The 17,572-nt window shown below is 42.3% G+C and overlaps 1 protein-coding gene across 3 annotated transcripts in view; it reads right to left on the bottom strand.

The window, feature by feature from the left end:
• Positions 1–2,549: 2,549 nt before the first annotated feature.
• Positions 2,550–17,572, bottom strand: part of CNOT6L (CCR4-NOT transcription complex subunit 6 like) — a 33,283-nt gene continuing 18,260 nt past the window's right edge. For 2 of the 3 annotated variants that reach the window (XM_033160848.1, XM_033160850.1), the window contains exons 2-12: positions 15,376–15,497; positions 14,012–14,198; positions 12,860–12,945; positions 12,151–12,240; positions 11,010–11,078; positions 9,315–9,472; positions 8,809–8,963; positions 8,413–8,564; positions 6,968–7,195; positions 5,616–5,818; positions 2,550–4,729 (exon numbers count right to left, since the gene is read on the bottom strand). In XM_033160848.1, coding sequence (XP_033016739.1) covers positions 4,517–4,729; positions 5,616–5,818; positions 6,968–7,195; positions 8,413–8,564; positions 8,809–8,963; positions 9,315–9,472; positions 11,010–11,078; positions 12,151–12,240; positions 12,860–12,945; positions 14,012–14,198; positions 15,376–15,487 — 1,653 coding nt within the window. In that variant the 5' untranslated portion in view covers positions 15,488–15,497 and the 3' untranslated portion in view covers positions 2,550–4,516. Of the gene's footprint in view, positions 4,730–5,615; positions 5,819–6,967; positions 7,196–8,412; positions 8,565–8,808; positions 8,964–9,314; positions 9,473–11,009; positions 11,079–12,150; positions 12,241–12,859; positions 12,946–14,011; positions 14,199–15,375; positions 15,498–17,572 lie in introns of those variants that run through there. The other variant, XM_033160849.1, reaches the window with a different exon arrangement.

The raw sequence follows: 17,572 nt of genomic DNA, 5'->3' as shown, positions 1-17,572 counted from the left end.
CTGAAAACATACTGTGTGCCAACAGGCATCTCTCCACTTACACAGGGGCTACATTCCTAGGTACCATGAAATTGTGTATAGTGGGGAACACCATTTGAAAAGCCAAAACCCCACCACAATCACTCCCTCCAAACCGCCTTTCTCCAACGCCATCCCTCCCCAGGATTCTTAAGGGCGGTACAATGGCTTTTGGGCTGCCAGCCATTTCCCCTCTTTTTGCAAGTTTCCCGTTCTTTTTGTGCCTTTCTGCGGTTTAAACTGATTTATTTCCCGGCACCACGCAGATGTGTGTCAATGGGGAGGCGCCTGTATACATTTTATTAGTTTCCAGCAATGCCTTAGGGCACATGGAGGTGCTGCTGCTGTGCGTTGACGAGTGAGACTTCCGACACTTGGGGTTTTTACACACATAACCATTACGATTTGTTCAACTGCAATGTCCTTTCCAGGTTCCACCCTAACGTAGGGTCACAGGAGCCCTTTAAGGGGGAGGAACTGTAACATGAACCAGCTTCTACATCTCAGCACACTGAGAGCAGTGTTAAGATTACCTGATCGCGTGCAATGCAATATTTCCTTTTGAAAATAGAAAAAAATGCATATTCCCATTAAGAATAGGTGGACATGCTCAGTGCATCCAGCTGTCCCCATAGAAACAGCCCTGATTTAATGAACTTGTCTCTTCACATGGAAAGAAGAGGTTCTGTCTTGCTAGTGTCCTCAGTCACACACACCCAGCCCTACTTTGCACCTTGAGCCTTCCTGTCTGGTTGGAACGCCTCTTGCAATCGAACGCCGTTAATTTCGCTTGCTTCCCTGCATGGGTGTGTGTGTGTGTGGCAACTAGTCGACTGTACAAACGTAAGATTACATTCACTGCTCCACCTACTTTTGGCCTCTGAATCCACCCAGCATTGGTATGTGGCCCCAGAAGAAAATTCAGCCCTTGTTCTGGACAAATATTTCCAGTCCCTGCTTTTAAACCAACACTTTGGTATGTGGAAAACTTTAAGGCACAAAGTCCTTCCAGGAACGGAAACCTCCTCCTGGTGCTTCTCTGGCCAACGAAACAACAACTGCTTAAAGAAAAGAATTGTGCAACATTTCAAACAGGTGGTTGTTGTTTTTTTAAAGACGGAGAGAAAAACCAAGAGAGTTACACAGGTTAAGATACAAGTCAACTTTGAAGCAGAGGAAAGCCATCTCAACCCCCCGAGTGCATAGGCTAATTACAACTAAACTAAACAAAAAGAGCAACTTAAACTGTTTGCAATGTTTCCCAATATTTTTATTTTATTCCCCACCCCCAACCTCCCAACAACATTACAAAAGATTGGTGGGTTTTTATTATTAATAATAATAATTATTTAATAAACCGGCTCCTCTGCAGTTCATATACAATCACAGGCGAATTTTTTTTTTTAAACTCCATTTTATACAAACATCTCAAAAAAAATAGTTGGGAGTGAAGTATGGTAGGAAATATTGCTCACATTGCTAGTTAACATGCACATATGAAAAGGAGGAAAATTGTTAGTGCATACCTCCCAAGTAAAGATACAGCAGATGACTTGGAACACATTCCAGGAGGGAAGTCTTTTGCGCAAGCCCCACTGAAATGAACAGGGAGTTGGGCAGCTCAGCACTTGCACATTTCAGTGGGGCTGGAGCAGGAGAACGTCCCAGCGGATTGGGTCCTTACAAAATAATAATAATAATAAAGAACTGAAAAGGCTAATGTCCACCAAATTAAGTTTTTCATGCTATTCTACTTTCCAGTACTATATTTTAATTGAGTCATCAATTCATATATACACGGCCGTGTAAGTAACACTTTTGAGGTATATAAGAGATACCTGCACCAATATTGGGGAAGGGGAAATTTTCTCTGAAAAGGAGATAACTTTGCCGTGCTTTATAAGCTGTTCTACACATTGGATGGAGCTACATGTTGTAAGAAACACAGGACGGCTGTCAAATAAAGGGGGGGGGGAGGAGCTCAGTGTCTAATCCCTTCCAAATCCAATACGATCTACTTTCTTTGCTGCTGTCGTGACGTTTGGTTATTTCCCCATTCCCACTGGGGGAGAAGCAATGATGTGATGTGAAAGGTTGGCAAGCACACAGAGGGGAAATTTGACCTGAGGCTGCCCTTTTGAGCCACAGCCGCCCTGCATTTGTTGCCTAATGTAGCTCCATCCTGAAAGTTTCACATAAATACAACCAGTTCCAGTCGCTGAGGAACTGTCGGCTGCAGGCACTTCCGAGAGCAAATTGTGGTCGTCACCGGAGCAACTCCTTCCTCTAAACCCCATAGTCATGCACAAAAATGAGGCAGCATTTCCTTCTTTAGCCCAATTCCAAATTTCCTTTGCCATTCTATACATAGCTAGCAAAGTGAGTGTGGGTGGGTGGGTGGGAAGAAATTAACTTAAGGTATATATTTTGTGCAACAGACCGATTCAGCTGTTTCGCTTTTTTATTCTTCTTCTTCCTTTTTAAGTGTATGAATGAGACCGATATAAGCTCTTTAAAAATTTTCATTCACATAATGGAAAAAAATCTCATTTATTAAAAATATCACATTTTGAGACTAGAAACAGTAAAGTGCATGAAAAGTTTAAAATATAAGCTCAAGGAATCGTATATAGCAGCAAAGAAGCAGAATATAGAAAAACTTAAAGGAACACAGACACAACCTTTCCTTGTCGACTGGACTTTTTGCTGTTTGAAATGCAGAGTCGGGCTCAATCCGCTCAAGAGGCTTTGCTGAAGCAACGGCCGTTCATTCTAACAGGCTGTATGCATGAAACCTTGCACAAGCTCTACCGAAATGAACAGAGGCTGCTTGACAGCTCCTCTGAGCAAACTGCAGCCACGGCTTTCTAAAGAGATGGCATGTATGGTTTTTTCTGCTCTTTCAAGGCAAAAAGCTTTTTTTTCTTTTTTAAATAAATGGCCACCAGGAAGAAGGTGGGGGAAGGAAAGCAGAAGAAAAGTTTCCAAGTACATCTTAAAGGGAGCAATTAACTGTTGGGAATGAACCAGCAGCGTAAAAAGAAACCTTGATAGAAAACAAAACCAAATGAGGGCAATTAAAAGCACAGGATGACTATTTGGCGACTAGGTCAGGAAGAAGATGAATCTGAGGACTGATGATGGCCAACACTTTCTCACCTTCATGTGGGAAAAGGGCACCCAGGAAAGCCAGCTCTCAAGCACAGAGGAGGCAGTGCAAGATGGCTTTCGGAGGCATTTCCTCACCTGCTGTTCTCAGCTGAATAATCCTAAAGGTTTCCTGGGGGAAGGGGAGGGCGATGGAAAAGGTACAACAAAAAAAGGGACCAGTGGGTTGCGTTGAAACGCATTTTCACTTTGTGAAAATCAAACCCAAGAATCCTAGCTGCAGATTTTTAATGGAGAACCCCGCATCTGCCTCCCGGAAATTGCTGACAATTCCAAATTCTCCTCCAGTTAATGCAGTGTCTGTTCCCCACAGCGGTCTGTTGAATTGCCAGTGTTGCTCTGCTGGTTACTGTCAAACTGATCCCATCCATTATGCTGGCATCCTTCATAATTTTTTTTGCAAGGGAGATGGTTCTCTTCTGGTAAGAATCCACAGCTACAAGCCAGCAGTTGGGCTTTATGATGGCTCCTGGAGCTTCTCCATCATCAGCTAGACTTGTCCCTTCTACAGCAATGCACAGAGCTCACTGGGTCAGAGATCTATAGGTTGCACACAAGCCCCATTTACTTTCATGGGCTTGGACAGGATGCGAACTCCTAATGATCAGAAATGAAGATTACCACAAACATGTGGACCCAGGTATATGCAATTAGATGCTCCCTGGCAAATTCTCCACTGCAACAGCACAATTTTTTTTCTGTGGCAGGAAGTCTTGCATCTTGCACCACCTTTGGCTTTCTAAATTAACTTAACATTTCAGTAGAGATAAGAGAGCAGTCTGTGCTGCAAATAATTTACAACGGCAAGTGCTATCTCCAGTTACCAAACTTTTCCCAACAGGACCGAAACATCAAATAGACCTACTCTATTTCAGGATGCTTTTTTTTTTAAAAAAAAAATGAGAGTGGGCTGGGGGAAGAGAGGTATGGCTCATTTTGCTAAGATGTGAAAGAAAGCATATGCAAACCCTGCTGTCTGACGTCCTTTTACAAAGGCAGCTTCCCAATGAAACAAACAAGAGCCCGCCAGCTTAAAATGTGTGGGTTTTTTATATTTATATATATATATATGCATACCTTAAAAGCAAAAACCTGGAAAAAGGGAACAAACAAAAACTTTGGTTCCAGCCCTAGTGCCAAATGGTACCAATATGCACCAAAAAAAATAATATGTGCAAAATTGTATCATCAACACATATAATGAGAGGAGCTTGAAGCAGCAGCTTTTAAAAGGTCGGCCATACTTCACTCCTACATACTTTGATTTACAACTGTACAGGTCCATAAACAAACAAATGGGTCCCAGCCCTCAAAAGGGGCAGGGCCCCCACTACCGCCTGCTGGCCAAGTGGATGCCATTGACAGGAGGCAGGAACAGAGGATGGAGCTCCAGCTGCGTCAACAGTGAGAAGTGGTCTGAAGGGATGTGAGGGTGGGGGCACCCGGTGATGTTGTTCTCAACCAGCCACTGAGGGTCCAAAGGCCCCAGGACACCAAGCACGTTCATGTGAGTGTTGGAATAAAAAATGTAGTCAATCACACCCTGCGGAAGGGAAGGAGAAAAAGGCAATTCAAAACGGGATCCTATGAACAAATCAAGCCACCAAGAACCTTCTATGCTGCCTGCTTTTGTTCTAATACAATCTGTGCACCACCTGTTGCACTGCTAGGTAGTAAGAGATGCTGGGAGCGCCTCGACTGAAGCCCGGGGAGAAATGCAAGGCCACATCCAGGTTGCTTAGAAGCTGGCTAGGGGGGACCTGGAACTTGCTGCAGCTCCACCAACCCTATAAACAGCAAAGGTGGTTGCAACATGTTAATAAAAGCAGGAGGAGATGCCTAAAGGAAAACAAGCAGTGGGCACACCTTGGAAACTGCAGTCAGGACTGGGCTCCCCAGGTCATGTTGCCAGTCGACGCTAAGAAGCACCAGCCTGCCTTTCATGCACAGAAGAATCTGAGCCAGGGGTCAGAACCTAAATCCTGCTTCCACTTCTTCCACTTCACGCCCTCCCAGCAGATGTCAAGGCAATAAGCAACTATTTTGCTTTTAAAAGACAACTGAAGGTGGTTAGGGAAGTTTGATGCTGTATTGTTTTTAATATTCAGTTGAAAGCCACCCAGAGTGGCCGGGGAAACCCAGCCAGATGGGTGGGGTATAAATTAATTAATTAAAATTATTGTTGTTATTCATATAGAAATGGCATGAAGCAGGGCGATCCTGCAACGACCACAGGGATTGTGGCAGGCAGATTGCAACAGTGGCCATTCATCTGTGCACTTCAATGCATTTGAAACAGAATCACGGTCTGAGTTGCAACTACCCATAGGTTTAAATGTGTTTGGTTTAATTCACAGTAAATATAATCATCAGCCATTCCAGTACCCAGCTGATATATTCCTAATTGCTTCTGCCACAGCTCTACTTACTTTGAAATCAAAGGTGTAATTGGTATAAGGCATCAAGTTGTTTTCGTAAGCGCTCTTCAGCTGGAAGCCGTGTGTGATTCTTCCTTCAGGAGCCCCGTTCTTCCCGTTGCCACTGAAGTTCATGAGACACTCATTGTAACGCAGCTCCTTGAAATCTTTATGGTTGTCGGCTACTATTCCGTTGCTTAAGTATTCCACAACACCTGTTTGCAAAACAAAACAGCCAATCTGTTGCTGCCGGATGCTAATGCTGAATTGTGCCACCTGTTTGCCTGTAGCTTAACATGAACTCAGTTCTGGAGCAATATGTACACCATCAGCGGCCAGGGAATTATTAACGCTGCAAATGTTTTCATGACCAGGAGGGAAGAATTATCACTCAAGTAGCTATATAACCACCTGCTTAAAATAAGAAATAAGCTATTTAGCTGTTAGAGAAATACCACCAGTAGTTGGTTAAGGCTGACAACATTTGTAATTAGAAGGGAAGTGATTATTTAGGTACTAAATGTGATGGTGGTTCCTGTAATTTATCATTCATCTGGTTATAAATAGCAGTTTCCCTGGGCAAACAACACTGGTTTAACAGAGGGTTTGCACTTGTTCACCTTACCACCCCCCAAATCTACCCTATTACATCCTCTCCTCATTTTAGAATACAAGACAACAATTCAGCAATTCACATTAAAATTTCCCCTTGAGACACAAGACATTGAAAAAGGTCATTTTCCACTAGGTGTAACGTTGGTGGAAAGATGATACAAGATAGTATTAACTTTCAATACCATGTCCCTCCCCCCACCCCTGACAGCATATACAAATCAATATAGTTAATCTGATCCAGTAACACTCCTGTCACAACACGCAAACACAACACACTTGCAGCCCACCGACTGCAACCAACCATGCCTTGGGCCCTCTGGTCTCTTGTACCGCCAACAAAAATAAAAATAAACTAATGCTAACACAGAAGCTTTTGTTGTTCAGTCGTTCAGTCGTGTCCGACTCTTCGTGACCCGATGGACCAGAGCACGCCAGGCACGCCTATCCTTCACTGCCTCCCGCAGTTTGGCCAAACTCATGTTAGAAGCTTTACTCATATACTATATAAAAGAATGGAATTTTCCTGTCCCCCCTTTTCCTGCCCTCTTTCCCCCCTCAACTCCATATTGCCTGTAACAGTGATGTCACACTCTAAATGTGACCGACTTGCTTGAAGGATTCTATGACTTGAAAACAGAGACTCTGTATGTACTACTGTTACCCAATAAAACCTTTTAATAAATACATTTTTAATAAAAAAAGATAAGTCTTAACTTTGAAGTAAAAGCATAACTGCTATTTCTAAATACCTGAATCCGGCAGTGAGTTAAGATCTGCACACAGCACCAGAGGGATGGAATTCTTATCTGTTATTGGGCTTCCAGGCCGGCTAGAGGCTTTCTCAAGGATACTTTTCAGTTCCGAGACAAACATCATTGTCTGGACGAGTTTTACATCTGAATATTCAGGGTCCCAATGCATGTGGGCATTTGCTATAATAAGCAGCTGGTTGTCCACGGTATGGAGAGGCTTCATACCTAAAGGCAATGAATAATTTCCAGAATTCTAAGTTAATTCAATTCCTTCCATGATACAGAAATAAACAGAAAGGCATTAAATTACATGCAAAGGAAATGTTCTTCACTATGCAGATACTGATGGACTTGTGGCCTGGGAGGGTTTATGTGAACAATCGATCACCTCCCCATGGCCAGCGTATCTACATTTGTCTCAAATACCATGACAGTGGTGGCCTGATAGAAATTATGATAGAAATTAAGGCAGTTGAGGGTACACTATGCACATGATTTTGCCAATTCAGACCAAATAGTACTGTGACTTTGATCCCAGTCACGCGGCATACCTCCAGAGAGAATCGTGTTAGGAAAAACAAAATGCTATGAAAAAAGAAGTCAGACTGAAGAAAGAAGGAACACATTTTTCCTAAGTGAGTGACCGCTCTAACATGAGCTATGTACTTTGGAGTGGCAAAGGCCACAACTGCATGGACAAACTCACACACTGCATGCAGAAAATGCAGGCGATCTCCCCCGCCCCCCACACTTACGCATGGCGTCGGCAAATAATTAAATAATTCAATTCAAATCCGGAAATGGCGTGCGAGAGCTGGAGAGTCCTTGTGGCTTGCAAGGAGACCCTCCCCGGAGTTTGAAGAGGAAATCCGGGAAGGAGCCCTGAAGAGACCAGAGGCACAGCAGGGCTTTGTTTACGCTGCTCCGCCTCCCTGCCTAACAGCTGATGTGTGGAGTGGAGTAGCGCAGCAGCAGCAGTATGGATTGAAGAGAGAGTTGGCAGAGAGGATGTTTAAGGGGTGTTGAGAAGGTGCTCCCCACTTTAAGCGATTTCACTTATGCATGCAGGGGGCCGGAACGTAGCCCTTGCGCAAGTGGAGGGCCGCCTGTACCAGGTTCAAGCTCTAACATATCCTGTAGAAAGGATCACTGATGGGAAAGACCCCTGACTGAGCACTACCACAAGTCATAGCAGCCAGAAAAACACTGGATAGACCAATGGTCATACTCAATTTAAGATAGCATTTTTGTTCATAGGGATGAACGGATCTGTTTCAGAAGTTGCTTCAGCAAAGCAGTCCACTGAGCTGGTACTGTTCTGTCTCCACTTAATTTGTACTATAAAGTGGCATTATTTCTATACAGGAAAGTTTCACTTGTTTAAAAACTAGTGCGCCTTATGAAGCCTCTCCCCCTTCATGTTGAAAATGCCTGACACCCACCTGTCCCAAATAGTTCCTTATGCACCTCTAACACGACAGCAACGCCAATGTTGTCCTTTGTCATCACTCGATTCAGCATAGCTTCTGATCCTTCGGAGTTCGCCATAGCCACTTGGTTGAATTCTACCGTGTGCTTCTGCACCAATGTGAACCTGAAACATGTAAAACATACTCAAGAACTCAGTCAGCAGATATAAAAATGCACAAAGGTAGAGGGGAAAAGAAAAAAAGACTACTAGAAAGCCAGGATATAAAACTTCTCCCTCTCATTTTTTAAATACAAAGGTCAATTTCATGTCCACATTAAAGCAACAACAGGCGCTGCTTTGTACACTATCAAACACATCTGAGGTACGGGCATGAAACAACAAAGTCAAATCAGCGAAAGTCTCTTACTTTTCCGTTTTGAAGAATACTGCACAACCATCCACATGCTTTCGCTCCTGCTCAGACATGATTTTGGCACGTGACTTTGGAGAAAAAAACCCATCATATCCACGCTCTTTTAGTGCTGGCAGAAAGAGGGTGAAGTATTGCTCAGTTTCTACTTCCTGAAAAGGAACATCACACAGTGGGTTAGTGTGTCTGGCTGTTAACCAGAAGGCTGGTGGTTTGAATCCATCCAGAGATGGCTGTGGGCAGGATTCCTGCATTGCAGGGGATTAGGTCCTTTCCAACTCTAGGATTCTATGATTGTTAACATTGAAGAAAACTGTGCTGAGAAATGTAGGCTGCCTCATTTTTGCCTGTTTCAGAGAGGGTTACAGTGGCATGGGCATGACTGGGCAGTCACATTCACAAGTCATCTTGACTTTCTATCAACATTTTAAGAAGAGAATAAGGAAACCATATTCCTACTATTTCCTGATGAAAATCAAAGGGCTATATTCTGTTATCATTACCTGAAGACTAATGATATCTGCATCCCAGTTCACAATTTCTTCCATGATTCCCTTTTTTCTGTATTCCCAATTTAATGCCCATGATGGGCAGTAGCCATAGAGCTGTCGGGTGGCATATTTATCACACAACACATTATAACACATGACTGTAAAAGAAGCTGGAAGGAGAGAAAGAAAATATTTGGTGATGAGAACATTGAGGTACCACACACTTTTCACAGAAGTTATCACCCCTTAGAACAAGGAGTTTCAGCGGAATTAAGCAGATATCTCTGACTTAAAAGGCCAGTTTTGCAAAAGCTTCCAGAATTCCTCTAATTTTTATATTGCAATTCTTTTATTTGTATTTTCAATGTTGTATTTTATTTTTGTGAGCCACCCAGAGAACTAAGTTGTTGTGTGGCCAACATAAAGACTGTAATTAAATCGTAACATTAAGAACAAAAACTTCTTTCAGATGCCAAGTACAGTTTAAGAAGCCAGAGTTCATTAACCTCTATTTTAACTACGTGGTTAACTGCTTTGCATAGGTGGAACTATCTGCATAAACTTATACAGTACATTGCAGAGATGATCTAGTATACTTTTCAGGTTTACATATTTTTGCACATTACTTCAGCCAGAACAGATAACATAAAAGGCTATTAGGTTTTTCTTAAATGAAATAAAGCTGCAGCTCGTTGCTAATTAAATTATTCAAGTAGCTAAGAACATCAGGTGAAAACTTAGATTCAACAGACAGATTCATACATTATGAATTGGTCCTTTCACCTTTAACGGCTCATAGGAGCAGTACAACATCAGAGGATGACCACACTGATATTTCTGTTAAAAGGACTTTTCACTTTCTCAGCACTCCTCACAAAGTAGCCACATATTCTTCCAAGTGAACCCTGCTCTGATATTTCACTGATAGCAAGTGCAGAACAAGTTTGAACAGATTCGTAACATACAAATTGGTCCTCTCTCTTAAGTGGAAGCAGTTATTGCTCAGTTACACTGACAGTAACTTCAGCACCAGTCCATTTGCCAATCTCTTAACAGTGGTAGTCACATGCTCCTGCCCCATAGCTTCTCTACTGAGATTAAGGCTTATGTTGGTACTGGCTACCCACAGCAAACTCTAATGAGGCCTCTTGAAGCAGGATTTGGTAACCAGCTGGTTAGCTCAAGGGGGAAGGAGCACATCTTCCTCATTCTCTTAACTGGATAAAGAGATTGCAAGTCTTACTTCTGCATGTGGCCTTATGATGGCAATGGAGAAAAATGTTCCAAGGACCCTTTCTGGGAGCAGATTTTGAGTAGTTAAAAAAGGACTGATAAATATGTGGATTTGTATCACGTTACCAGCCATCTGATACTATTGCAGACAGTTCAACCCCTGCCCCTTGGCTTCACCTTACTGCAGCAGCACAAAGCTGGGGTCTTTCTGGGGTCCCAGTAACTTTGAGCTCTCCTTGCCTACTGCCGCCTTCAGACCCTCAAGGAACTTCCTGTTTCTGTCCCAGGCAGCAGCTTGGTTACACAAATAAAGCAGGCGGAGAACTCTCTTTTGTGGGCTATGAGGTTTCTTCAATCATCATCAAGGATGAATAAAACTTGACAAATGAGGAGTGCAGCTGTACAAAAATATATCTCCTTGCTTCCACATGCTTATCTTTAATTTACAGGAAGAAGAGAAAGCCACATAATTACCGGAGGGCAGAATTTGGTCTCGCTCTTTCAATGTAATCCATGGCCTTGGAGGCAGCTGCTCTGGATGAACTGAAATATTAAGAAAGTAAACATTAACGAGCGCTAGAAAGCCCAGTATCTCTCAAGAACTTGCAATAGTCACACTCCATATTGTAGTACAGAAGTTCAGAAAAGAAATCATTTAACTGTAAGCTGAAAGTAGGATATGAGTAGAGAAAATGTTTAGATGGTGCAGGTTTCTCGTGCCTTTAGATACAGGTGGGCCCTCAACAACACTGCTTTGTCTTTAAAGTAGCTTTTAGTTTTCTTTTCACTTTTATCCTCACTGAGATTTCCAATGGTAGTACCAATTTTATTTGGGAACAATTATGCCTGACTTCATTCACCTTCTCTCTCACTCACTCAAACATGCACAAAGAAGCCAAAGGAACAGCCATATTTTGGTGTGATCACTTTATTGGATCAACTAAAGCCTGTGTAACATATACCCTAGTGGCATAGTTGCCACCCAAAATTGCTTCAAAAGTGCTGGGGGGAAATGTATGAATAGTTTATTATTTTGCCCATAAGGTTGAACGACCACAAACCCTCACCAAGTAAGAGATGAATCCCTGATCTGGCAATAGCTACTACGTGGACCTTTGAACTCAAGACTCTTGGTAAGCTGGCACTCAACATCATTGGGCAGGTGGTTAGGTATAAAGTTAGACAGATAGAGCCAGTTCCCAATATTACACCGCCTTGCAGTGTAACCGAGAAACAAGACCCAAGACAGGCAGGAGTAGGATCAGGCTTGATTTTGAATGGTTGGGATCAACGGGCGAAGGGAACAGGGGTTTAGCTTCTATCCTAATGTTATCAAGTGCATGCCTTTACTTTATCCCACATAACCAAATGCCCATCATGTTTTGTTACAGTAAAGTATACTGCAATTGTGGCAATTTTGTCATAATAGGCAAAGGCAATCCACCCAATTAGCATTGTGTAATGAAAGGGACACACTATGTTGGGAATGCATAGCACACCCACTGCACCCATCTAGGAGTGCCTGCAATATGAAAACTCCCCCTCTACACAAATGCCATCTGTCATATAAGACGAGCCTTTTGCTGCTATCAAAGTGAAGGCAAACACTTCTTACCCGCTAGATTGTCAAGCATGTAGTTCAGTAACTTCCGTGTTCCATCTGAGTCCTGGTACAGGCTGAGAATATCTTGTGATAAAGGATTGCCTAGAATAAAAGTGAGACATTTAACATTGGTTGGAGCCCAACTTCTCATTCTGTCAGAGGGGAGGACGGTAAATTTGAAAGGGATGTCCAAAAGCAGTATTTGAATTCCAGAGGAGTGAAAGAGTGGTCAGAGCGTCAGGTTTCAAGTTACAAGAAAGGAGATTCCGATTAAACATTAGGAAGAGCCTTCTGAGAGTAAAAGCTGTTTGAAAGTGGAACAGGCTCTGTCGGGAGGTGGTAAATCTCCTTCAGTTGAGATTTTTAAACAGAGACTGGATGGCCATCTGCTATGGATGTTTTAGTAGAGACTCTACAAGTCTATGATTCTATGATTCCAAGGGCTTCGCCTGGTCTGGATACAGCAGGAGGACAGCAAGACAAAGGGCACAGGAAAAACCCCAAAGGACAATTCAGGACTTCTCCTAAAGCTTATTCATGAATAAATAGATAACAAACAAAATAGTAGGCTAAGAAACCCATTACCTACACTTTGCACCCATTACCTACACTTCAGCCCTACAGGTTTCTTTGGTGAGAAGACAGATCAAGGAATTGATAAAGGAAAGAAAGGAGAGAGAACAAGGAATCACGGACATGTATGGTTTAATATTTCAGTTACCTTTCAAACCTAGTGTTTGTAGCTGGAAGAGCCGTCCAAGTTCATAAGGCAAAACTCGTAACAAATTGTTGTTTAAAAGCAATTCCCTAAAGACAGAAGAAACACATTAGCAGGGTCAACTTTAAAAGAATTCACATATTGTATGTTCTGTTTATCTTGCAAAATGCCAACTTTTGTTTTGATATTCCTTTGAGTGGCTCCATTGCCGAAGGGGAAATACATGTGCATTAATACACACATTATTGGCCACAAATAAATTAGCTCTACAGTGGTTAAGTGTCCGCAGTTTGGTGTTCTGGAACAGCCCGCCCAGCCAGGTGCCCTCCAGAGGCTTTGAATTATAGCCCCCAACCATCACCTCTGAGAGAAGTTGATGTTCACAACTTCTGGGGGGCACTGAGTTGGAGAAGGCTGTTGTGTGTGGGGGATGACCCAACTTACAACTCTGATTTGTTTTCACACTGAAAGGATAAATCAGAAGTTGGAAGGACGTCAACAACCCCTGAAAAAATGCTAAATCCCCACCCAAGCTTATCACTCATCCTTGGATAAGGACCAAAAAAAGCAGAACATGACGTACAAGGATTGGTAGTTACTGTCCATTGCTTTTCAGGGAAAACTCCATCTCCTTTTTTGCATAGTAACAGCAAGTTAATCATTTTGCCATAAAATCCCAAAGGAAGACCTTCTCTATACAATGAACCATTAATATTATCAAGTTTGTGAGCAAATATGGAGGCGAAGATTGGCGTCATTATGAAAGGTATCCTAATGACATAACTACGTTAGGAGAAATCTGAGGGTTCTGCTGCTGCTGCTGCATTCTCTTCTCTCCCCCTGTAATGTGTAGTAAAATGTAACACTGTCATCCTAGCATCGCCCATTTCCTCACCCCAATCCATCATCATTGGCATCATGTGGGCAAGGCACAATATGAGCCACCAGAACTTGAGTATCATACCACGTAGTGCCACACAAAATGGTTCAAAAAGAAGGTAGAGTCAAAATAGGTTCTGAAACCTCGAGTACAGAAACTGTGTACATCAACAGCCAAGTTAAACTGCAACATCAATTTAACAGTTGGACCAAAACTAAAGTTGCAGCCTAAAACCTTTCTGTAATTATTTTGTAAGAGGCAGTGAAACTCCTCACCTGAGAGATACCATGTTTCCTAGTTCTGCTGGTAAACTTCTGAGTTTGTTGGATGAGAGATCCAAGTAAACCAGATTATGAAGCTTGGCAATATCAGGTGGAATGCGAGTCAGATAGTTGTCATTGAGGTGGAGAGCAGTCAAGTGTGTTAGTGACCAAAGAGACGTACTTAAGCTCCGCACTCTGCCTAAAATGAAGAGCATGTGGAGAATGTTAAGCATTCAGGCAGCTGTTTCTACAAGTATACTGATAGTTTTGCAAGAAAAATGTGCTGATTTATCATCTCACGCCCACCACAAAACATAATAAAACTCAGGATATCTGCTATGACTTTTTGACAAATATACCATTGTAGCTTTTTTTTGCGGGGGGAGGGTGAGAAAGGCAGCTGAAAGGTTTTTTTTGCTAAGGGGAGGGGGAAGAAAGAGGGCTTCCCTCCAATTTGGAAGCAGGAAGGAAACAACTCTGTAGTCACGTATTTTAATTATTAATTAATTAATTAACTAACTACATTTATATGCTGCTGTTCATCAAAAAAACCCATTGGGTACTTTACAACACGACATAATACATAACTTAATATCTATACATTATAGAAATCAAGAGTTACATAAATGCAATTATAATAAAAATACATAATATAATACAAGATTCTCATAACAGAAACAGCATAAAAACGAAGGAAGAGAAAATCAGATGCAGACTATCTAAAATGGAAAGAGTGCACAAATATTACATTAATCTGACAATATCAGATGACTTTAATGGGTTGAGTTCTATTATTCCCCATTAACACCCCTCACCTTCATCCCCAACTATCAACGACAACCAACAAGGGTCTAACCCAATCCCTTCTGAATTCATATTAATTAATGATTATTTTTTAATGGAGCCATGCAACTTTCAAGTTGCTTGAACTTGTTGTAGAAAATTGTACATGAAACCACATTGAAGCCACTTTTGGAAGTAAGTGATAAATGGAAAACATGTTTTTTCTGAAATGAACATTAGATGGTGTCCCCCCCTACAATTTCAGATTTGAGAGGGGGCAGAACAATAGAAACACACATACATCTCTGTTCAGTCACCCCAGATTCATATCTCTAATTCTTACAGTGCCTTTTCTAAGGCATTTCATAGGGGATGCCCACTTGCATCTTAATAATGGTTTCAAGTGCTCAGACTGCAGGCAAACTGAAACCAGGTATCTTGAAGGCAAGATTTTCACACACTTATGAACTTGCCTCTGAGGACCTGCTGATCCATTCACAAGTTTTATCAGGCAGGTGGATAAATACCTGGCCTAAAGCCAGATAGAACAACCTCCACCTCCCACCTGACAGGCAAATCATTTCATAACTCACCCGAGATTTCCAATTCTGCCCAATGGGACTTCTTCCCATTGGCTACCTCCTCTGCTGACATGATGGTGTAAATTCTGCGAGGATCTGGAGGGTCATATTTTTCCTTTGGCATCCCTATTAGTCTGAAAGAGAAACCATATGATTACCACAATGTGCTACCAAAATTTTTCTTATCATTAAATGGCCCACAACACTGAGGCGGAACCCTAGAGTATAACATGTAAGACAGAAGCCTTGTCTGCTACAAGCATCCCTCCCAGTGAGGAACGAACTAGACAGGATGGCAGACACTCTGCATGTTTAAACAGAACTATTCCTGTTATGTATGCAGGGCAGAACTGGGAGAAGAAAACGGGGCACATACATGAGAAGCACAGAATCCTCCATCCAGTCAGTTTGCTGCTTCAAATTTCTCTCTCTCTTTAAGCACTTTCAGCTGATCTGAGCTCAGATACTAGAAATCACAACAGCTGGACAAAGACTTAAACGGCAAGCACAGGGAATGTTCAACACCCCACACTGGGACTCTGCCATCATTACGGCAGTTAAATGTTTTAACTACACGAGGTAGTAAAGCTAAAAGACCCCTGCATGGTTAAGTCCAGTCAAAGGCGACTATGGGGTGCACCGCTTATCTCGCTTTTCAGGCTGAGGGAGCCGGTATTTCCCCACAGACAGCTTTCTGGGTGATGTGGCAAGCATGACCAAACTGCTTTTGGTGCAGCGGGACACCGTGACATGTGTCAGAACGCAAGGAAACGCCGTTTACCTTCCCACCACAGCGGCACCTATTTATCCACTTGCACTGGTGTGCTTTCAGACTGCTAGGTTGGCTGGGAAAGAACAATGAGAGCTCATCCCGAACTGCCAACTTTCTGATCAGCAAGCCCAAGAGGCTCAGTGGTTTAGACCACAGCGCCTGCAACTGTCATGTCTAGTTTGGCCTTTAAGTAAATGCTGGAGAAGAATTGGACTAAGCACACAAACAAGAAAACCCAAGATGAGCGACATGAATTAAAGTGATGAATGTCTCTCCCAAAAAGCTCACAATTCAATCTTTTATGATTGATAAAATTATTTTTCTGGCCTCAGCATAATATCCCAAGAGAGATACTATTTTTGCAGCAATTTAATGATGATTCCCAATTTCTCTTCATGAACTAAAAACAAAAAAATTCTGGAAAACTTGTAACTAGGTATTCTTTTCCCCTAGTCAAAGTGTGCTGTTAACAAAAGTGATATTGATTAACTTAAAACATTCAAACCTTGGAATATATCACACAATTAATTGTTTCTTAGCCTAACGATTATAAAAAGTTAGTGAACTATGCTTTCCTTTGGAGTACTGACCCTAAATCTTGTGGACAGAAAAGTTCTCACTTCCTGAATTCAAGTTAGTGAAGAATAGCACAATTTGGGGGGTGATGATGATGATGATTTACACTGTGGACTATGAGATAAAAGAGTCTGAGCAACTTGTGTTTAGGAATTTTGAGATCCAGGGTCTTCAACTTCATTTCATAATAGCCAGCAGGCTACACTATGGAGCAGAAGAGGGATCCTCTCCCATCCCAGACCAAGGTATTCAGTGGCTGTAAGTCTTCCTTCTATTCCACCTTCAAAGAAAGCTGTCCCTGGTCATCCAGACCTCCCACTTTATCAGTCCTGGCTTTGAATTCTAACCAGTCAGGAGAAAGGGTTGAGGTCCACATTCCCTTGGGGGAGAATCTATGCAAGGCCAGATGCTGGCAGTGGGCAGGCCAGACCCCAAAGTGGCTTTTCCCTCTCTGCCACCTCTCACTTTCCCAGTCTTCCTCTTCACCACCACCCAACAGGCTGCTAGGGCAGGGAGAGTTCACTCTCGCCAGAGATGCACCGATTACCTGCAGAAGGCTTTCGCCCCCTCCTCCCTCATTTCACCTGTTCTGACTCCCCCCCCCCACTCTATCCATACACATGTATTTAGGCGCAGAGCCACAGGTTGCCCATCCATGATCTGATGGGAAAGACGAAGAGAACTCAATAGCTCCCAGGGTGGATAAAAATCAATGATTTTTTTTAAAAAATACAAACATCAGATTTTTTAAATTTAAATCGGATTTTTTTAAAAATAAAATGCTTTTTGGGGAAAATATATTAACATCCAAAGGCTATTCAATCATGAAATAAAGATTAGTTTTTTTAATTATGTAGAGTA

Source organism: Lacerta agilis, chromosome 9 (genome assembly GCF_009819535.1).
Source record: "Lacerta agilis isolate rLacAgi1 chromosome 9, rLacAgi1.pri, whole genome shotgun sequence".
Classification (NCBI taxonomy): Eukaryota; Metazoa; Chordata; class Lepidosauria; order Squamata; family Lacertidae; genus Lacerta; species Lacerta agilis.
This window is presented reverse-complemented; position numbering and strand designations above follow the sequence as displayed.